The 24,516-nt window shown below is 28.5% G+C and overlaps 1 protein-coding gene across 1 annotated transcript in view; it reads right to left on the minus strand.

The window, feature by feature from the left end:
• Nucleotides 1-15,594: 15,594 nt before the first annotated feature.
• LOC129958597 (uncharacterized) overlaps nt 15,595-24,516 on the minus strand; it is a 45,277-nt gene continuing 36,355 nt past the window's right edge. Inside the window, exon 4 of the mRNA XM_056071183.1 lies at nt 15,595-16,589. Within this exon, the coding sequence (XP_055927158.1) occupies nt 16,405-16,589 (185 nt within the window). The 3' untranslated portion in view covers nt 15,595-16,404. The remainder of the gene's footprint in view (nt 16,590-24,516) is intronic.

A 24,516-nucleotide genomic window follows, 5' to 3' on the forward strand; every position in this document is an offset into this window, starting at 1 on the left:
ATACCAATGAACAAAAAATTATTCAAAAGGATTTTCACTATACATATATTTAAAATTGTAGTATCAACATTTTAAAAAAGGAAAATTTTCAATTTAGTTTTAAAAAAATAATCAGTTGCAATATCTATAACATTACATTAAAAATTTTAAATCGAAAGTCTATCGTTAAATTTGAGATATCTGGTAATATGCTGTACAAATTTTATTGCAAAACCATATGAATATTATCAGAAGTAGAGACAATAATACAAAAATGGTCGAACAGGGAAAGAAAATTTTTAATGAATATAAAATGTATTACATGAAAAAAAAATCGACAGAAATCAATGGCATGCATCAAAAATTAAGGAAAGTTCAATAGTTTCAATTATAGAAAAAGATTTTGAATGTCTTTCTTCTAACAATTTCAGCATGAGAAAAAATGATAAATTCAAATGAATTACTGCTTGCGAACAAGGCAATCATAGTTTTTAACGAATTGTTGAGTAGCAAAAAAATGCAAAAAACATCACAATTTACAATAAGGGTTATAAAAAAATTTCACTAGCAAAACCAGAATTAAAAAAAACATATAGGCTAAGATACAACTCAGGCATTTAATTTTCTATTAATTTCATATCTCTAATTCTACATAAAATGACAAAAAAGTCTTCACAACTATTCGGCCATCAAAATATGAGGGTTCTTGAAAAATTAACTTGACAGTTAATTCATCAAATCTTAAAAATAGCCAACAAACAAAAAAAATAAATATTCAAAAAGATTTTCACTATACATATGTTTTAAATTGTAGTGTTATTAACATTTTAAAAATGAAAACTTTTCATTTCATTTTTAAAAAATAAACATTAGCAATATCTATAATATTATATTTAGAAAAATTAATTATCCCAATTAGAACATCAGGAGAAAACTTAAAATATTAAGAAATGGATAGTCAAAGCACATTTTTGTTCACAAAACTGCATATCTAAATTTTAAATGGTAAATTTATGGATTACTAACTTAAGTATCATTAAATTTTTAATACCCCCTACACACAAAAAAAGTAATTCATAACATTTACTTTAATTTTTAAACGCATTTATAACAAGAGAAGAGAAAAATGAAACTCTTTAAACCTCACAGTTTGATCAGAAATAACATGAGAACTGCAGGCTAAATAACTCATTTTACAAGCAAAGAAGACATTTTAAAACAGATATAATTTAGAAAAAATGAGCAATGAAATTATTTTGCTGCCATATATTTCAGAATAAACCAAAAATTAGGGTTTCTCAAATGTTTACCACAGGTAGATTTTTCAGTCTCAATGTGGAGGACTTCAATATGCATCCAGTTAAATCTAGAAAAAAAGAAGAAGAAATGAAATTTTGTTAGAATGAATGCTCAAAGAAATAAATATAATGTTTATAATACTGTTCAAAAAAAATTTTTCTTGTCAAGATTTCATTTTTTTGGGTATCTTGAGGCTGTCGCTTCTAATACCAGAGTTAATTTTGTCAAATAAGTGTTCAATTTTAAAACACTGAATATTCTAAATATTCAATGGCATCTGCAACCATTAATGCATGTTGCTAATTTTTATATATATATTCCAATATTATTGATCCTATCCATATATTTAACAGTGGACAGAAACTACCCAAATCAAATATTTATATAAACTTTAGAAAAATGGAATACCAATATAAGCATAAAGGTTCATTTCCTACAATGTAATTCGGGCAAATCTTCTTAAAATCTGGGTCATATCAGTAATATACAAAAAGAGAAGTTCCATTAGAAACCCAAAACATCAAACCAGATGAGGTAAACCACCTTTGTAAATTTACTGCTTTATTTCATTCATTCGTCTTGTTTAAAAAAATTTTCTAACTTACATATAACAGCAATTTTTATATTGATTTAAATTTTGACTTATATTAATTACTTTTCACAAAGAAGATTATTTTTTGCAGTGACTTAATTATATGAGTTTATTCAACTAAACACAGTTTCGATGCAATTTAAATGCCACACACATATAAGAACATGAATTTAAAAAATTAGAATTCACAAGAATTTTCACTATTACTTTAGCATAAAAATTAGAGCCAATTTTGTAAAAACAATTCCAGGTTTAGAATCACATAAAATCACTGTAGTATAATTAGCTCTAAATTCAGAGTTGAACAGAGAAATATATTTGGTCCAACAGAATAATAGAATAATCAAGAACAAAAAACAGAAAAATGTTTTTATAAAGTTTGAATCATTTAATATATAAAAATTTATCAACAAATTACATTACATTATCATATGCATAATAAATTTTAATGATACTAAAAATAAATAATATGTGAATAAATAAGGGTCAAGTATGAAGAGAATGTATGATGAAAAAAATGTATTGCATTACAAAAATTAGGCAGAAAATCAGTGACACACATACAAAATTTAGGAGTTTCAATAACAGAAGAATATTTAGAATGCTGCCCTGAGACCAGTTCAACATGAATAAACTAAAATTAATGTATGCTCATGAATAAATCAAGTTATATTTTTAATAAACTGCTGAGTAGCAAAATGTGAATAAGAACTATAAAAACAATAATAAAAAGGAAATCGCTATAAAGCATTCATAAATTTTAGTAATGAGGTGAAAATTTCATCTAATTTATTTTACTTTGCTATCATCAATTCTAGAAATTTATACAACCCAGCAATTACTACATACATGAAAGAAATTCTCCTTTATTTTTATTTACTTATATATAATTTATATAACCAAGAACAGAATTTAAATTACACAGACTGAAAGTATTTCTGAAGAAAATGAAATATTTTATTATCTGATTGAAGAGGTAGGGCATTAAAAATCATTGTTGTCCTTTAGCAAAATTAGGAAACAAATAACTGAAACAATAAATGCCCAATCAGAAATATACTATCTTAAATTTTCATAATGAACTTAGTGTCACAAGGCACTAGATATTGTTTATATATATATATATATATAAATTATGAAGTAACATCACAAAAAAAGAAAACACAATTGGCGACCATCCACAGTAAGGTAAGAACCCCAAACAAAAAATTTCTATTAATTGATTGAAATGTGAGAGAATGGGGTTTTTGGCAACAAAGGCCAAAAACCCAATTCCCGTAATTCCAAAAGAGTTCATTCAATAGATGCTAAAAAACTTCACAGATTGGAGAAAAATCCGGAGATATTGCTTCTCAGAAACAGCTTTTTGAATAAACGTTTTGAATGGAGATCAATATTAAGTTCTGCAAAACGATTTGACCTATGATTTGCGTATTTGGAACAAAATAAGATAATATGTTCAATGTTATTTTCAAGATTACAAACTTGGCAGTGAGGGTAATTTTGTAGTTCTTATCTATTCAACAGAGTTGGAGTTTGTGAGTTCGCAGATTGTATAGACGGCAAAGGGTACTGACGAGCTCTGATTGGATTAAGCCTTGGCATCTTATTGGCAATGTTTTGCACTCATAATAATGTAATTATCGCTTTTTTTGGCTCACACTTTACGGCTTTCATTAGTTTTATGGAAGATATATGAGTGAATTTTCAATACGATCCAATTTTATTAAAATAATTGAATCTCTAAATATTTGTTTTTACTGAAACATTAATTCAAACCAAATAGAAAACTGTTTCAATCATGAAAAACGTTTCTATTTCTAATTTATGAAGCTAGTAATAGAATTAACTAATGTTGTTTATGAACAGAAGTATAAAAACTATATGAACGTAATTGCGCAACATATGATGCAGCAATTAAATAATGGCGTGCTGATACATGCATTTGTTCTATGCAGTATGAACAAGCAGATGATTTTCACCTTATTAGTGTTTTTCGCGTCTTTTTCTAAAACTAATTTTCGGCCCTAACTGGCAGTAAAAATAACCTGAATAAAACTAACAAGAAATAATGTAAGTCAAATATAAATTAATGAATTAAAAATAAAACTTGGAGGAAGAGCACCTTGCATGCACGATTTGCTTATAGCTTTATCATTGTTGTTCCTTTTCCATGCAATTTCTTGAGCCTCGAATTGAGAATATTTTAAATGAAAGTATAAAAGTATAAGAATGAATAGTGAAAGTAAATTGATAACTGAAAAATATAAAGAAAAGAAAAAAAAGGAAGTACGAAATTTTATTAATAATCAATGAAAAAGTTGATGATTAAAACATATCAAAAAAGAAATCAAGAGATAAAAAATATTACTTACTCTTTACTCTCATTTTTAATGTTTAATTGCAAATTTCTTTTCTTAAACTGCAATTTTTTCTGAGTTAATCTACATAATTCATGCTACTTTGAACACTTTGAAATTTAATGTTATTAATGAACAGAATCTTTAATAATTTCACGTTACCGAGTAGTTTCACTCGCACAGCTATTATTCATACAAAAAAAATATTTATTCATAAAGGAATTATTTCCAGTTAAACGGAAGAAATATCCCATTCTTTATTCCTGCATTTCAAGAGTTCATTATTTTTAAGTAAATCATTTCATAATTCTGTATTGAAAAATAATGAAATCCTTAGAATTTCATTTTATTGACATCAACAGTTCCTGGAAATATTCGTAACAAAAGATAATGCAAAATGCAGTTTATCTAGAATAATAATAAATAGTACTTCAAATGCACAGAACGATTGATGAATTTATAATTTTTTTTCTCTCGCTCAACTTCTGTTGTCACATACTAAGGACATCACACAGCATATAAAATACTTCCTTCCGAATCAGAAAAAAATAAATTGATTCGATAAAGGGATTCTCTTTTTATTGTCCGATTGATTATATTTTACGTAAAAGAAACGGTTGGGGCATAGAATTTTCAGAAATTTTTTCTAAAAAACAAAACTTAATGAATATTTTGTTTATGAATTATTTTTCTTTTAAATAAAGAATGACATTTAATTCAAATTTAAGGAAATCTTTTCAAATCTAATGAGGTCGTAAATAACTAACACAACTATAAATTTAAGGAAATCTTTCCAAATCTAATGAGGTCGTAAATAACTAGCACAACTATAAATTTAAGGAACTCTTTCCAAATCTAATGAGGTCTTAAATAAATAGCACAACTATAAATTTGGTGGCCTCATGTTCTGATTTCTAGAAGCTGGCTTTCTACTATATTCCAGCCAAATAATGGTATTGATTGTTTATACCTATCGGGTATCCATCGGGAAGAAAAGACCGCAAACTCTCCCTCAAGGAAAAAGGAGGCACGGAAAGCTTATGACCCTGCTTTCTGCCTTAAGCGTTGTGAGAAAAGTTTCCTTTTGGAACACCAGATCCCTCCTGCTTTATTCTTATTTTCTGTTCCTTGGACTAATCTGCATATATTTCTTTCACAATACACAAAAAAATTAAAAATACATTTAATCACATATAATTAAAACATATTTTTCAGTTTCTTTGAATTCCACTGAAATTTGAACACTTTTGGAGTAAAAAGTATGATATGGTATGTATTTTCATAAGTAGCATAGCGCATATTTTCATAAATGAAATAGTGTTTCAAGTATGGCATGGTAAGTATCTTCAGGATAATTGTGCCAATATTTCAATAAATATCAATGCACATTGTTGAAGAAAGAGGCAGTGGGGAAAAAAGTTGTTATGTGTTATCTTAATACGTGTTGGATATCCTTAATACCCTTGGATACTTAATACCTTTGGATCTATTTCACTCTGAATTCTTCCCATTTGTTAGTTTTCTTTCTTGATACATCCAGCAAATAAACCTTTACGAACATGATTATGATTTATCTTATACAATGTATGGGGAAACAAATAAAAAGTTTCCTTTGCACTTCTCCAGAAAATTATGCACTTTTAGGGGCTTAAAAATGGTTTGAAAATTTAAGCACTTTCCATGACACTACGCACTCGGCAAGATTTTTTAAGAAGTGATAAGCGATTCCAAATAATTAAATTTTCCTACAATTCTGAAAGAGTACAATATTTTTTTAAACTATTGAGTGATTATTGCTCTATTGTTTCCAAACTTGCTTCTTAATTTTGTTTCTCTCCATCACTGCATTGAATTTTTCAGTCCGCATTAGGGCTGGGTAGTTTTTATTTTGTGTATTCCTTTGAAAATATGAAATGTAACTTTAACATGAAAACTAATTAGAGGTAATAATACTAGTGGTGGAAGGGATTGGAAATAAAGAGATGGGAAGTATGATTTTCTTTCCTCCAGTTGCAGAAAAGATGGAACTAATTTTAACTCGGCAGTCGATACACATGTGTCTGGCCATTGCTTAAGATGCAGGTTAAAAGCATGACACCGTTCGCGAAGAAAAAAAAAGAGGGGCGTATGTGATTTTTTAGATTTTGCAATTTTACCGCCTTTGCTGGCTTGTCGTTAAATCCAGATCAGTATGAGGGGAAAGTTCAATCTTTTATATTCGTATCGTAATCCCAGCAAAGTATTTTTAACCCCTTAACTGTTTTATTTTCTTTACTATCTAATAAGATGACACCTTCTATTTTGGTAATGTTTTCTTATTTTGATTCAAATGAAAATCCATTGAATACTTGACTCATTTATGTATTCGAAGTCATTTTAATATTGAATTATAATCGTTATGAATGGTTTATTTTTTGCTGACAACTATCAAAATTCGATAAATCGATGCACGTATGGCACTCGGGCAAAACAGTTAAGCGGTTAATTTTCAATAGACAATCACACATTATTTCAGAATTCTTGTACCCGTCCTCTTCATTGGGCTTTATGCATTTGCCAAGTTCTTTTTCTATCATCTTTCCTGTAGTTTCATCTTTATTCTGAAACTGGAAATGATTTAGCTGCAACTTTTTCTACCTTTTTTCCGACTCAATAATTTTATGTAATGAATCAAATATTCTAATATAAGATATATAAGGTTTATTGGTGCAATCACATTCATCATTAGAGGCTTTTTTTAATACATAATATCGACAAGGGGAGGAGTTGCATATAAAATGCAGAACTATTCAGTAATGTTGAAATTTTTTTATTACGAAATTGAATTCTTATCCAATTTACAGAAAATTAAAAATTAATCTACATTTTATACCAAATAATTATGCTAAATTAATTTAACCAAAGGAACCAATTCAATAATTGAAAGAATCGAAATTTCATACCTTTAATAATCAGCAAAATTAATTTAAATGTCATTAAAATAATAAAAATCATTGATGTGAAATGCATCAAAAAATATAAATATTTATAAATATCTATTTAATTTAATTTCAAAATTTCAGAAAAAGTTGTAGGACAGCTCAATATAAGATATTTTTTTTTAATTATCTGCTGCTATGAAACTTATTTCCTCTATAATTTTTTAAAAATTACCATGGTCAAAATGTTATATTATTGCTTACTTTTTATTTACATTTATACATTCGGGAATCATATTTTCATCTAAATTTGACATTACATATTTCATTCTTCTTATATTCCAATTCATTTTATAACCTTTTTATGCGATTGATCGTTAATGATTTCATTAACGATTTGTTATTGATTTCTTTTAAAATGTTATTTAAAAGCTTTATCAGTGATTTCTTTTGTTACGCAGAAGAAATTTTTATTTCACTTTGTATATACAATAAAGAAAACTTAATATTTTGCAAATTAACCTACGTAATAATAACAATAAAAAAAACTCTCCTAGTTAAGGATCTTATATAACTTTCTAAAAATGTGTCTACTCTTTTATTTCTGTACTCAGTGAGCTTTTTTATATATATCCCGTATGATCCTGTTCCATTTTTAGTGCTTTGATTCTTTAATTTTGTAGTAATTTTTCATTAAATGTACAATTTCACTAAATAATTTGCATTCCTCTCGTTAAGTATTTTGTAATGACATTTTTAATGTGCTTTTACAAGATGCATTTCTTAAACTCTGAATAAAAATATTATTTAACATATACCTTCACATTTTTTTTTTTTTTTTTTTTTGCAACTATATTATCATATTTTCAATTTGTCTGCTATGTCCAGATTTCATTCATCAAGGTTGAAAGAATCTATCCATATGAAAGAAAATATGATTATAGAATCAGTTTTACATATGTTTTAATTTATCATATATAATTTTTTCAAGACATTAAAATGTATGTAATAATAATGCTTTGTAAATAAATATTCTTGTTCAGTAAAATTGTGCAACATTGTTTTGAGTAACTTTATTTTAACTTATTGCTACAAAATCAAATGTAGAACTTTAATTTTATACAAAGGTTAAAAAATTCGAAAAATTATTTTCACATATCATATTGGTCTATAGAATTTGTAGTTTTGAAATTATTTTCCGTGGCTTGAATATGCAAATAAAGTATAAATTTATTTATTGTTAAAGTTTAAAAATATCCTGAAAGATACAGAATAAAATTACTTGGTCGATTAAAGTGATTTTCTGTTGAATTGAAAAAAATTATGATCAGAAAGAAAGTTTCTAGAAAACGAATGCATGCAATTTAACAATTTGGAAAATAATTTATCTTTCTTAAGCTTTTTGAAGCATATCTTTGGTATTCTTCAATTAATTTTTGAATATTTTGAAAATGTTTTACATTTTATTTGTGTTTTAAAGAAACATATTTTAGTTTTAAAAATGATACTTTAAAATTATAGGGTTTTGTTTGTTACGTTAACAAAGCAACTTATCAACTTTTCTTAAATTTATTACAAATGAAATAAATAAAAATACGGTGCTATGCAGCAGAAGAGGTACTTTCTAAAACGTGGACTGTATCATAATGCATGAAAGAAACACCATTTTAATTTCGCAGCTTTATTTCGGATGTGACATTTTAGCGTTCCACAACTTTCAACAACGCTTACAAGGATTCGAATCGTAAAAAACTATAGTACATGTATATTTTGGCGATCGCAGTGCCACATCAACATAATAAATCAAGAAATTCAACACACTCCCCACGATTAATTAAAATAATTTCAATAAAGTTCCAAGGAAAATTAAATCTTGACAAACACAAACTAACAAGGGGAGGGTACGGGGTTGAAATCTGAGATCGGGATGAGATTTAGTATAATGATAATATACATTTAAATTTTCATTCATGAACATATTAAAACGCAATGGCCAGTCAATTTCGAGAATAGAAGAATCCAAATACTGTGGATATAGAAACTTCGGATTCCGACATTGAAGAGAGTAAGATTGAGAATGATATTGACAATGTAATTGCTAATGAGGTTGAAATATTAACCCATCAGGAATTGCTTCTTATAATTTATAAAGTTCGAAAAAATTTTAAGATATTTAAACGTTCCCCTACAAAAAATGCCATATTACAAAAATATATATTAACTAAAAATAAAATAGAATATATGTTAATAATAGATTCTAAGACACGTTGGAACAGTTTACTCCTAATGATGGAACGATTTTGGAAATTTAGAAATCCAATCCAAAAAGCAATAATCGACTTAAACCTGTAAATTAATTTTTCAAATAGTGAATTCGACTTAATATCCAGAACTATATAAGCTCTACTTCCAATAAAACTGACAAAAGAGACATTATGTCTGAGAGATTCTAATTTATTAACAGCTAATTCAACAATAAATTTCATGTTGCAGTCACTGAAAGAACAGCACACATCACTGTCTGAAGAATTATGTATTACATTGAAAAATCGCACAGAAGAAAGGCATACCGAAATAGAAAATGTCTTATGGTATTTACATAATTATAATGATTTTTAAAATGAAAATGAAAAAGAAGAAAAGAAAATAACCAATTCAAATCTGATTAAGTTTAGAGTAAATTTTCTTAAAATTTTTTACCCACAAACCTATCAACATTCCGAAGAATTCGGTTCAATTATCGAAGATTATGATGTCACTACTGTCGATAGTGTAAAGGAATTGTCACTTGAACAAAAATTAGAATTAGCGATAAATAAAAAAAATTTCAACGAACCAAAATACAATACACAAATCAGCTATATCCAAAACCATCCGACGATAAATCGATTTATTTGAAGATGAGGGATTTAGAGGTAAATACTTGAAAAAAATATATCGCGCATTGCTAACAGTACCACCAGCTAGCGTAGATGCCGAAAGAGCGTTTTCGACAGCTGGTAATTTTTACACAAAATTACTTTTCAGGTTTAATGACAGTACAATTGATGCATTATGTTTTTTTAAGATCACATTTCAAAAATTTGTAATAGTACCACAGATTGAATAGTGATATTTACACTTTTTTGTGATTTAAATAAATAAGATGTTCCTTTACTTTTTTGTGATTATATACTGTTATAATTTATAAGTTATAAATTATTTTTTGTGATATTTACACTCTCTAACAAAACTGGCAAATAAAACAAAGAAACACCTGTGTTTTCTTTCTTTTTATAAAATTTCTAATACCGGTATCCCGATATTAAGATTTAAAAAATACCGAATACCGATATTGAAATTTTGGTCCGGTATTGCAATCCCTACTTAATACATTTTGAACCATCTGCCTACGCAGTCATTAAATTAATACCTGCTCTCAACTATTTCTTTTCATTACTGCAGTTGGGGAACTTTGCTAACATATTTAACAAATATCAGCTGCTGCTTTCAATTTTTGATATAAATACAGCTTTGTTGAGTTAGAATTGATAATTTATTATTATTAAAATCCAAGAATTTGAAAATTAATTGTTTGAAAATGTAAATTATCTGTAGCCATTAATGTTACGTTTTTAATTATTTTTCCTTTCAATATTAAATTAGAATTTAAGTATTAAAAGAATAAACATTTATCCATGCATAAAAATAAGTAGGATATTAATTAAAAGTATCTGTAAATAGTTAATTAAATTTAAATAATTTTATTTTGTTTAAAAAAGGCATTTGTATTTATAATTTTTTTCTTTCAAAATTTTAATTTTATTATTATGTATTTCGAATATAAATATTTATTTTGGATGAAAAAAATTAAAAACATATTAATTAAGAGTATTTTTAAATTTTGAATTGAATAAAAGTTATTAATAGTTATTAAATTCCTGAATGAACGGAAACCAATAAAAAAGAAATTCTCTTATTCAAGTTTTTACTTTTAAGAATTTTTGAGATGAAACACTGATTAACTTGACGACAACAGAAATAATCTTTTAATGAATTGAGAGCCAAAAAAGAAAAAAAGGCAATGATAAAAAGTCCGTACATTTTCCAAACCCTTTCATTCATATGACATCAGGAAAGAGTAAATTTTAGAATCTCTCGTTATAGATGAACTAACAGCGCCATCTATTCCTAATTAGAGAAAACTCACCAATGTATCGAACAGAGCAGAATATTACCAGCCGAACTCTCCTAAATCCCGATTTCGGTAAAGAAAAATTTAGAGATAGTTAATTAACTGGGTAAATCAGTTTGTCGGTTGGAATAAAGCTGTCCCAACGAGCAATTTCCATCGAACACCAATTTTGTGAAGATGTAACAATACATGAAAAAGTTACAAAGGGTTTTTTTTTTAGTTTTTTTTTAATAACTGTACCATTTATAGAGTCGAAGTTCCTCACACCAAAGCTACAGATAACAAGTGTTTTACAAAGTTGACAGATGACAGGTGAAAGTGAGATGCCGCCACTGTCTAAGTAGCACACAACATGAAACGAATTGCTATTATTCTCTTTAAGATTGGGACCTATGTTGTTCCTTTTCTTTGGTAGAGACTATTTAACAATTAAGTGAGCGATGAAAATCTAATTAACTTTATATAGAAGGACATCTTATGCTCAAAGTGTTTCATAGTACATCAGTAATTAATAATAAGGGCGGGTAGATTATATTGAAATTACAACATGCTTGCTTAACTCGGCACAAATAAAAATTACGAATAAACAGAAAACAAATTTCAAAGTTTTTGTCTACATTTTTTTCTTTTCAAACGCAAGTAATTCCTCCGATTGAGAACTAATTATTCATTCTCATTTTACCTTAATGTAAGGATGGCGCATCGATCGCAATTGCAATCCTTGGTCTCCGTATTAATACGGTGCAGAAATTCGCTATCTTTCCTATGAATTATTGCAGTTTCTGGAGGAAATTTAATGTAGAAATGAATCGGCAAATAGTATTATCAAGGCTCTTTTTGAAAAATTTGAAAGTGCTGTTAACGTCACTGAAGATCGTGCTGGAATGACCACTACCTGCAGTTATTACTGAATGTTGCAGTCCTTCTTAAATCATCCACCTGTGATCCTGAGATTCCTTTAACCACCTAGCTTATCAGACTAAATTTACCTAGATTTATTTACCTAAATTTACCTATTAATACCTAGCCTTCACTTGCTTCCTTACAAAATCCAGACTCGTTAATCTCTGAATGCTGATGTTATTATGGCAGGAGAGACGTTTGCTAGCGCTATGCGATTGAAGTTGGATGCATGCGATAACAAAGTTGGAAAAATTCGATTCTTCGAGGAGGCATAATTTTCCATCGTCGACTGGAAGTTCTAGAAGAGATTGTAATGATTTGTATAAAATGGCACAGAAAGAATGTGAAATGAAAAAAAAGAAAGAAAAAAAAAACTCATAAAAATAAAGTAAGTAAAATGAAAATACCACTAAAAGTAATCACGAAAGTTTATATTGAATTTCTCAACCAATATTAATTTGGAATGCAGGTGATTTTTACTTATCCAGAAAGCGCTGGGAAACCAGCGCTAACAAACGAAAGAAAGTGATTGTCCACTTTAAATTTTCACAGTGTTTTACCATCATATTTAGGGTGGTTAGATACACATCCATTTAAACCACTGCTGATTTTTTAACGTTCATAGAAATCGAAGGTTTACATATACGGCGGAAAAATTTCCGTTGCCGGCGTAAGAGTCGACGCAATTTCATCAACGAATAAATTTATTTTAACCGTGTTATAAACTGTTTACTGCTTAAGGGTAATTTGAAATGAATAGAGTGCAAATTCTCTCTTTGTCGTCGAATAAAGAAGAAAATTAAAAAAAAATGACTTTCGATTTATTATTCAATTAATGAAAATAGATGATTTGGGAGTTTTTTGGTGTGTGTGGGGGGAGGCAGTTATTTGAGGCAAAAGAAATTCGTCATTTATTTCAGAATGGACTTCCTTTGGGGGAATTACATGGGTGGTTAAAAGGTACCAGCACAAAAATAAACTTTTGAAATTTATGCGGAATTCAAGGCATTGAAATGTATGTAATAATAATGCTTTGTAAATAAATATTCTTGTTCAGTAAAATTTTGCGACATGGTTTTGAGTAACTTTATTTTAAATTATTGCTGCAAAATCAAATGTAGAACTTTAATTTTATGGTTAAAAAGTTTCGGAAAATTGTTTTCACATATCATATTGGTCTATAGAATTTGTAGTTTTGAAATTATTTTTCGTGGCTTGAATATGCAAATAAAGTATTTATTTATTGTTGAAGTTTAAAAATATACCGAAAGATACAGAATAAAATAACTTGGTCAATTAAAGTGATTTTCTGTTGAATTGAAAAAAATGTGATCAGAAAGAAAGTTTCTAGAAAACGAATGCATGCAATTTAACAATTTTAATTAACAAATCCAAGAATTTGAAAATTAATTGTGTTGGCGCCAATAAGTCAGCAGAACGCTCCGCCTACTAAAATTGTAGCGCCACCAAATGGTGAAATCATATAACTTTTTGAGTGTTTGTGTAAAATTCCAGAGAGAGGGTGTGTCAGGAGTGTTGAGAATAAAGGAACAGAGATACAGTCCAAGAGTTTGTGTTTCATTTATATGTCATTGAGTTTTCTCTAAAAACTGAGCTATCGAGGGACATTCCAAATTGTTTGAAAATGATTCAAGCTAGCTAAATTAGCCATTAATGTTACGTTTTTAATTTTTTTTCCTTTAAATATTAAATTAGAATTTAAGTATTAAAAGAATAAACATTTATCCATGCATAAAAATAAGTAGGATATTAATTAAAAGTATCTGTAAATAGTTAATTAAATTTAAATAATTTTATTTTGTTTAAAAAATGCATCTGTATTTACAATTTTTTCTTTTAAAATTTTAATTTTATTATTATGTATTTCGATAATAAATATTTATTTTGGATGAAACAATTAGAAACATATTAATTAAGAGTATTTTTAAATTTTGAATTGAATAAAAGTTATTAATAGTTATTAGATTCTGAATGAACGGAAAAAAATAAAAAAGAAATTCTCTTATTCAAGTTTTTCCTTTTAAGAATTTTTGAGATGGAACGTTGAATAACTTGACGAGAACAGAAATATTTTTTTAATGAATTGAGAGCCAAAAAAGGAAAAAAGGCAATGATAAAAAGTCCCTCCATTTCCCAAACCTTTCATTCATATGACATCAGGAAAGAGTAAATTTTAGAATCTCTCGTTATAGATGAACTAACAGCGCCATCTATTCCTAATCAGAGAAAGCTCACCAATGTATCGAACAGAGCAGAATATTGCCAGCCGAACTCTCCTAAATCTCGATTTCGGTAAAGAAAAATTTAGAGATAGTTAATTAACTCGGTAAATCGGTTTGTCGGTTGGAATAAAGCTGTCCCAACGAGCCATTTCCATCGAATACCAATTTTGTGAAGATGTAACAATACATGTAAAAGTTACAAAGTTTTTTTTTTTTTTTTAATTATTGTATCATTTATAGAGTCTAAGTTCCTCACACCAAAGCTTGCCATGCTCCATGCTAATTGGTTGTCATCATCGTATTTTACAGTAAACCGCGAATTTTTGATATCCAATAATGTATTTGAATTGCTCCAAACTTTTTGCTTGTCATCCAATCTGAAAATGTTATAAGTTCATTTATCCACAAAACTGACATTTTAATAAAATTATCTCTGGCTGCTTTATGTAAATGCCGATCTAAATGAATTGAATGCTGAAGTAAACCTTTCTTCAAGATATTATGTTCATGATTCTTATGTTTTCTTAAAACTTTTCTGACAATTTCAGGATTTATAGATATCCAGAATCTAGTTTTACATTACAGAGTCAATTTTACTACTCTATTTCTTGGATTAGTGTAAACGTGTCTCACAATCCATATCTCTTCACCTTCATTGATGATCTTTAAACTCCCTGGTTTTTGCTTACTTTCAATACCATTTGCTGTCATGAACTTGCAAATAATAATAATAATAATAAACAGTAGAATTATTGAGCTTCCATATATATCCTACACAAGGAGGGTTCTGTTTGGCAAAAATAGGATTGGTTCTGACCTCTTTAGTTATTCTTAAATCAATTTTTGTAAGACACCAGACGGCGTCACTGGCATTTGCATGATAATTTTTGTGGGACACGAATGTAGTGTTGTCAGATGGTGCAGTGTTAATGTAACAATATTTACCTCATTTTGAAAACACACAGAAAAAATCCGGATACTCATTTATTACACAGTCGAACACAAGAAAGCAATAAAAGTAAGATATCTTGCTTCCACAATGGATAAGATAATTTCAATTTTCACAATTATTTTAATATGTGTTTAAAACAAGAATTTCCAAAATAACAGTTTTGAAAATCGTCAGTACAATTCAGGACCTCTGTACATGAAATCCCTTGTCGGCATCATTATCCTAAGGTCAAAGAGATGGATGGCGTAATACTGCCTCGTATTAGTTTACAGATAACAGGTGAAAGTGAGATGCCGCCACTGTCTAAGTAGCACACAACATGAAACGAATTGCTATTATTCTCTTTAAGATTGGGACCTATGTTGTTCCTTTTCTTTGGTAGTGACTATTTAACAATTTGAGTTAGCGACGAAAATCTAATTAACTGTATATAGAAGGACGTCTTATGCTCAAAGTGTTTTATAGTACATCAGTAATTAATAATAAGGGCGGGTAGATTATATTGAAATTACAACATGCTTGCTTAATTTGGCACAAATAAAAATTACGAATAAACAGAAAACAAATTTCAAAGTTTTTGTCTACATTTTTTTCTTTTCAAACGCAAGTAATTCCTCCGATTGAGAACTAATTATTCATTCTCATTTTACCTTAATGTAAGGATGGTGCATCGATCGCAATTGCAATCCTTGGTCTCCGTATTAAAACGGTGCAGAAATTCGCTATCTTTCCTATGAATTATTGCAGTTTCTGGAGGAAATTTAATGTAGAAATGAATCGGCAAATAGTATTATCAAGGCTCTTTTTGAAAAATTTGAAAGTGCTGTTGACGTCACTGAAGATCGTGCTGGAATAACCACTACCTGCAGTTATTACTGAATGTTGCAGTCCTTCTTAAATCATCCACCTGTGATCCTGAGATTCCGTTAACCACCTAGCTTATCAGATTAAATTTACCTACATTTATTTACCTAAATTTACCTATTAATACCTAGCCTTCACTTGCTTCCTTACAAAATCCAGACTCGTTAATCTCTGAATGCTGATGTTATTATGGCAGGAGAGACGTTTGTTACCGCTATGCGATTGAAGTTGGATGCATGCGATACCAAAGTTGGAAAAATTCGATTCTTCGAGGAGGCATAATTTTCCATCGTCGACTGGAAGTTCTAGAAGAGATTGTAATGATTTGTATAAAATGGTACAGAAAGAATGTGAAATGAAAAAAAAGAAAGAAAAAAAAACTCATAAAAATAAAGTAAGTAAAATGAAAATACCACTAAAAGTAATCAGCGAAAGTTTATATTGAATTTCTCAACCTGTATTCTTTTGGAATGCAGGTGATTTTTACCTATCCAGAAAGCGCTGGGAAACCAGCGCTAACAAACAAACGAAAGAAAGTGATTGTACACTATAAATTTTCACAGTGTTTTACCAGCATATTTAGACTAGTTACAAACACAGCGGCTAAATCACAACACGCTGTGTACGAGACGGACGTACTTTTTTGTTGGTAATGCAGCATTCCGGCTGCATAAAAATTTACTAAGTCCATATGCTGGAACACATTTGACAGTCGAAATTAAATTATTGATTTGTCAAGAAAGAAGATAGATAGAACGCGCTTTTGATATTCGCATCAATAAGTGAGAATATTCCATTGTTTTTTAATGTTCTAGCATAATTTACGCATGATATTATTAAAGCCTGTAATATTTTCATAATTATGTTAGAAATAGAGATGGATACATGATTGAGGATACAATGTCAATTATAGGATTGGAAGATATTTACGGAGAGAATATTACAAAAGGAGACTTCAAAGCAAATAATATAAGTGTATTTAATAAATCTTTTTTCTGTTGTATGTTAAATTAATCTACCTTATCTCCATTTATTAAATCTTCTGTAGATGTATTCATTATATTTTTTACTGTGAGATGGGTTGCATTATATAACAGTGACTACAATGGAAGAAATATACTTAGCACTTATGTTTATAAATGTTTAAATTCCCATAAGGACAACATTTACATCTGATTGTAAAATAAGCATTTCTCAAATTAATGCATTAATCTCAGTAAAATTCAGTATTTAGTTCCTATAACAATGTTTAAGCTGTTAGTTTTATAGTATTTAAATTTCTTTATCAATTATGCAGCTGATGTTAACATTTTATCAACTTAAATCATATAAATGGTACATTATTGATTTTACATTCTAGATATAAATATTTTTTTATATGTGAACCTTTTAAACAATTGTCGAAAATTATTTTGATATGCAACAAGACACTGAAAATCACATTGAAAATTGTTTTCTAATTCTATAAATATATTTCACTGTAAATTATTGTTAATCTCCATACGGCTCTCTCTGGTAAACCCTGCGTAACGCGGTATGCGCAGTAACGTATTCCTTATGGCGTGCTGATACATGCATTTGTTCTACGCCGTATGAACAAGCAAATGATTTTCACCTTATTAGTGTTTTTCGCGTCTTTTTCTAAAACTAATTTTCGGCCCGAACTGACAGTAAAAATAACCTGAAAAAAACTAAGAACAAGAAATAATGTAAGTCAAATATAAATTAATGATTTAAAAATAAAACTAGGAGGAAGAGCACCTTGCATGCACGATTTGTTTATAGCTTTATCGTTTTTTTTCCATGCAATTTCTTGAGCCTCGAACTGGAAATATTTTAAATGAAAGTAGAAAATTATAAGATTGAATAGTGAAAGTAAATTGATAACTGAAAAATATAAAGAAAAGAAAAGAAAAAAAAGGAAGTACGAAATGTTATTAATAATTAATGGAAAAGCTGATGATTAAAACATATCAAAAAAAGAAATCAAGAAATAAAAAATATTACTTCCTCTTTACTCTCATTTTTAACGTTTAATTGCAAATTTATTTTCTTAAACTGCAATTTTTTCTGAGTTAATCTACATAATTCATGCTACTTTGAACACTTTGAAATTTAATGTTATTAATGAACAGAATCTTTAATAATTTCACGTTACCGAGTAGTTTCACTCGCAGAGCTATTATTCATACAAAAAAAAAAAATATTTATTCATAAAGGAATTATTTCCAGTTAAACGGAAGAAATATCCCATTCTTTATTCCTGAATTTCAAGAGTTCATTATTTTTAAGTAAATCATTTAATAATTCTGTATTGTAAAATAATGAAATCCTTAGAATTTCATTTTATTGACATCAACAGTTCCTGGAAATATTCGTAACAAAAGATAATGCAAACTGCAGTTTATCTAGAATAATAATAAATAGTACTTCAAATGCACAGAGCGATTGATGAATTTATAATTTTTTTTTCTCTCGCTCAACTTCTGTTGTCACACGACATCACACAGCATATAAAATACTTCCCTCCGAATAAAAAAAAAATGATCCGATAAAGGGATTCTCTTTTTATTGTCCGATAAACTTGATGATTATATTCTACGTAAGAAAAAAGGTTGAGGCATAGAATTTTCAGAAATTTTTTTAAAAAACAAAACTTAATGAATATTTTGTTTATGAATTATTTTTCTTTTAAATAAATAATGACATTTAATTCAAATTTAAGGAAATCTTTCCAAATCTAATGAGGTTGTAAATAACTAGCACAATTATAAATTTAAGGAACTCCTTCCAAATCTAATGAGGTTGTAAATAAATAGCACAACTATAAATTTGGTGGCCTCATCTTCTGATTTCTAGAAGTTGGCTTTCTACTGTTTTCCAGCCAAATAATGGCATTGATTGATTATACCTATCGGGTATCCATCGGGAAGAAAAGGCCGCAAACTCTCCCTCAAGGAAAAAGGAGGCATGGAGTGCTTATGACCCTGCTTTCTGTGAGAAAAGGCTCCTGTTGCTCGGTTGTATGACTTTTCCGTACCGATCATAAAACTGCCAATCAATGGTCTTGTTTACAAGCCCGTTGTATTACAGATAAGAATCAGTTCCATAAGATGTTACAAGATTTTAAACCTTATCTAAAAGTGACAGATTTGGCGAAATTGAACATGATCTTTAATGCAATTATAAATACTTAATGACAAGTTCTTTAATACAATTTCATACGCATTCTGAATACTTTTCACTCTGTCTTTCACTTAATTTATTCAAAAATGTTTGATGTGTTTATTCAAAAATGTTTAAGGACGAATGATATTTCTTCTCATATAATTACTGTATCTACTTCGAAACATAAATAATTTCTTCTATTTTTAGAAAGTAATTTACTTTACGTAAATATTAAGATCTTCATTAAACGAAAAGGTTATGATTTAATCAGATTTTGCTTTATTTCTTCTTGATTCGTTTATTTGATTCAATAAATTCGAATACAGAAATATATGTTATTTAAATGTAGACACTTAAATAATGTTTCTTAAGTTTGCAGTGCATTTAAATGAGGTTAATGATTTTTAAAGAGGGAATGGTTACAAAAGCAATTCTTGAAATGTCATAAATAGTAAGAAAATATCCAAGTACGGATGTTAAGTGTCCATGAATTGGCGTGTTATATCAGTTTCAAAAATAAATTTCCAGAGTAAAAATGCTATTACAAATTTAAATCTGTCTTGCTATCACCATAGGTTTAATTTCAAGGATCTGACATTTTTTTAAAAAATATGTAATCCGATAAGGATAAATCATATGTCCGTTATATGACTTTTCATTTTGTATATGAAATACTGCAAGTACAGAGTGCATAAAAAGAGAGCTTAATGACACGGAAATATATTATTATTTCACTAACTGATCATTTGCTGCTGTGAAAATCTATGAGATATTAGCTGAATTCAAATTTACATTTCTTCTGGATGCACTATAAAACAAGAATCGAAATCTACTGCTGAAAAATAAAACAGAATAAAAGAAATTGATTTACACATTAATATATGCAGTCTATATTATTCAGGAATTCAAATTTTTTTAAGGATCTTTCTTAGATTAAAATGAGTCATTAAAACTCGTGATGAATGAAGCTTTTGTAATGCACTTTTCAACAATGTAGATCTACACTTTTAGTATATGTTTTTACTCATAATCTATGCTCCCACAATGCTTATAAAACAAAAGACCTGATGAATTTACACTGAATATAATCAATCACTTTCCATATTTCAAACCATGTGAGTATTTCCAATTTCAGAAGAATTCAAGACCGAATTAACCCTTTCAGGGGCCGTGACGCAATGCAAATCTCTAGACCCTCTTTTCCCTAAAAATTTTTAAAACCCAGTATTTTTTTTAAATTTTAATTTAATTTTTATTCAGCAGTTTTAAGAAGCAAATTTTGACAAAATGCAATCGAAAATCTTTTTCTAAAAAGTCGATCTCAATTTTCACTTATAAAAAAAGGAAGCAGCTAAAATTTGAGTAAACTAAACCTAAACCTAAAGTAACTTTAAGCAAAGTAGTAAAAAATACAAATTTTTTCTTCCCCTATTTTTATAATATTTCTTAATAATATTATAAAAGTAGGGAATATGTTTTAAAATTAAAAAGTGCCTAATATTTTAGAGTTATAAAATAGCGTAATAAATAAGTTGCAAATGATAATTAGGAATATCATTAGAATAGAGTACCAAGTTAATTTATACAATATTTGATTTTGATTTGAAGCAGTTTAGTTACATGGCCTCTACAATTAAATGAAAGTATAAAATTAAATAACTTTCAAAATACCGCTAAAATATTTTGAGAGCTCAGGAGCCTCTGGTCAATTGCTAACTTCGCATATTTAATAAATCGGCCGTTCTCTCCCCCCCCCTCTTCATTAGAATTATTTAAATAATTTCTGTGGTGTGTTGACATAAAAGCTACCGTATTGTAATTTTGAAACTCTTGGGAATTTAATTATATTTATTAGAAACGGCTTTACGGACACATTTCATTCGGATGTTCCCGTTCATTTGGATGTTCTTTAACAATTCTTTTTTGTGAAAACTACGTGCATATTGTAGAGATTTTGCTATGGTAAAAGGCCAGTTGGCTACACAATGAACTCACAGATCGTAGAAATCCAATCCGGTTCACTATAAAATTTCAAGAAGTGCAATTGAATTTAGAGCAATAGTTTCTTTATTAAAAGTAATAAAATCAGACTTATGTTATTGAATTGCAGAAAAAAACTTGCTGTAGCATTAAAGAAATTTTTTTAAAGGATATTTCCTCTTCTCATAATTATTTGAATGAACATTCACTTCTTTTTATGTAATTTATTTTTAGTCATAATACATGAAACCTTGATTAAATTTTCAGAATATTTTCATTATTACATTATTCGTCATCGTGTGATTAACATGAAACGAATAATTTCCTTTTAAATTAGTGCTTGCTAAATAAAAAAAAAAAAGTATTGTAACTCTTATGCAACGTCTGTAATTTTTTTTTCTCAACATAGGCTAAAATTTTGCTAATTTTGTATTAAATTGAAAGAAATATTAACAAAACGTTAATGTTTTAATGCGACTATCCATAAAAATAGTTTAAATTATTTTTTCAAAACATTTATTTTTAAAATTACTATAAAATTCTCAGAAAGAATGTTCAAAAATACCGTTATCATTGTTCAGCATTCATTTATTATGAAATTAATAAATTACTAATATTATACGTTGCGTTTGCCGGCTTCCTGGAATAGGAGTAGCGCGTCTTCCCTGTGATCTGGGCGTCCCGGGTTTGAGTCCTGGTTCGGACATGGTTATTATTCACCCTGTGTTCTTTCTGTGAGGTGTGTGAAAGAGCCCCCCCCCCCTGTAAAAAGAGGTTATGAAAGCGAGCGTGAGTGCTATCATCATATGAGCTGGAAGTCTGACTTCTGCTCTCGAGTCTTCACTCTCAGAAGCTACTGCATCCCCCTTTCGGCGGTAACGACATGATCATCATTCATTGTGATTGGAATAAAAGTTACGATTTCAAAAATGGATAGTTTTAAAGTTACTTGTCAGAATGATTTGGTATTTTAGCACAACAATCGTGAGGTAATGGAATTTTGTTTGAAGAAGGAAAAAAAGTTCCAAAATGTGCCGATAAATGGCGCTGTCAGGGGTCGTGCAAGAAATCAGTTTGCTTATTGATTTAAGGCGGCGCTACAATCTTTCATTAAAAATTAAAAAGAGATAATGGATATGGTACCTCAATTATGTTTGAATAAAAATTCTTTTTTAAATTTAGTAATTAATAATATTTCTGAGTTAAATAATTTACGTATGCGTCTTTTTCCAATAATAATAGTTTAAGGGCAAATGATATTACAATCAGTAAGATTCCGCCAATTACATCTTTCTGTGTTTCTACCACTATCTTAATAAATGAATCTTTCAATGCTATATATAAAGATTGAAGCTGATGTCTACTAAGGTGTCTGCCTGGGAGGTGATTGCAGTGTAGTGTGTAGACCGCTCTTTGACGTGACCTCTTCGAGAGATCTTTCCATTGAGTGGCAAGATGTGTTGACCGCTGAGCGGCAATATAGTGTTGACCGTTCATCATTGGAACGGCAATGGATGTAACGTATAAAAATAAAAAAAAATAAAAAAAGAATAAAATATGTATAACAAGAAAACATAAAAAAAAATAATCCCACCCTAAAAATACTAACGCAAAGGCCTCCGAGGTGAATACCTTTTGCCGAATAAAGTTATCACTGTTATGATGATTTGTAAATTTTTAATCTGTTACTCAATTAGTCATTTCAGGAGAAATTCTTGCTTTAACATTAAAAATGTTTTAACAAAATATTTTCTCTCCTCACAATTATGAGAATGACATTCCTTTCTTTTTGTGTAATTTATTTTCAATCGCAGTACATGAAACCTTGATTAAATCTCTAGTATATTTTCGTTATAGATATTTGTCATCGTGTTATTAACATGAAATGAATAATTTCCTATTAATATATTGTTAAATAAAAAAAAATGTATTGTAATACTTATGTAATAGCTGTAATGTTTTTCTCAACATAGGCTAAAATTTTTTTTGATTTGGCATTAAATTTGAAGGAATATTTAACAAAACATTAACGTTTGAATGCAACTACACATAAAAAATAATTTGAATTATTTTTGCATAACATTTATATTTTAAAATTACTATATTAATAACCTATCACAAAGAATGTTTAACACTATTAAAGTATAAAAATACGATTATCATTGTTCATCATTCACTTATTTTGAAAATAATAAATTACTATTGTTACTAATGTAATAATAATTAGTAATTAATAAATTACTATTATTACTAATTATCATTTGTGCAGAGAAATGTTTTCCCTCTTCTTTTATTTTTGTATGATGATACAAAATGAAACAAATAAAAATAAACTCAGTTTATAGTGAATGTAAAAGATATTATGCGTAGAGATTATTTAGTATTTAATGATTTTCTTTTAATCTATACTTATAATAAAGCTCAATGTGTGTGTGTGTGTGTGTGTGTGTGTGTGTGTGTGTGTGTTGGCGCTCTACAGGCCAGACCGTTTGACCTACAGCTACCAAATTTGGTACATATATACCTTGGTGGTTGGGAATGTGCACCTGGGGTTCCTTTTTTCGAATTTTTAATTAGAATTTTAATTATTAATTAAAAACTAACTTTCCCGCCAAAAAAATCTTCCATTTTCCCCACCGCCAACTTTTCCGCCAAAAAAATCTTCCATTTTCCACACCGCCAAATGAGAAAGGCTTCAATTTTTTTTTCTCCCAACAGTAATGAGGCTAGGGTTAAAATTTTTCGGCGGATTATTTCAATCGATTCTGTATATTTTCTTAATGTTTGATGCATTTAAAATTAAACATTGTTAATTAATCGATCTTTCAGATTCATTCTGAAGTACTTTTGAATTAAAATAAAACAGAATAAAGGAAATTAAAAATTTCTAATCCGCATAGCGTTACCCCAACTGGCGTAGAAAAAATCACGTATTTGCGTTACATAACTGGGGAAGAAAATTCACGCATGCGCATTCTGTTCTGATTGTTGCCATGACAACCGTTATCAACGGATGATTTAAATTATTTTTGAGTTAGTCGCATGCTTTTGTAAGTAAATTGTATTTATGTTAGTTATATATTT

Source organism: Argiope bruennichi, chromosome X1 (assembly GCF_947563725.1).
Source record: "Argiope bruennichi chromosome X1, qqArgBrue1.1, whole genome shotgun sequence".
In the NCBI taxonomy this organism is placed as follows: domain Eukaryota; kingdom Metazoa; phylum Arthropoda; class Arachnida; order Araneae; family Araneidae; genus Argiope; species Argiope bruennichi.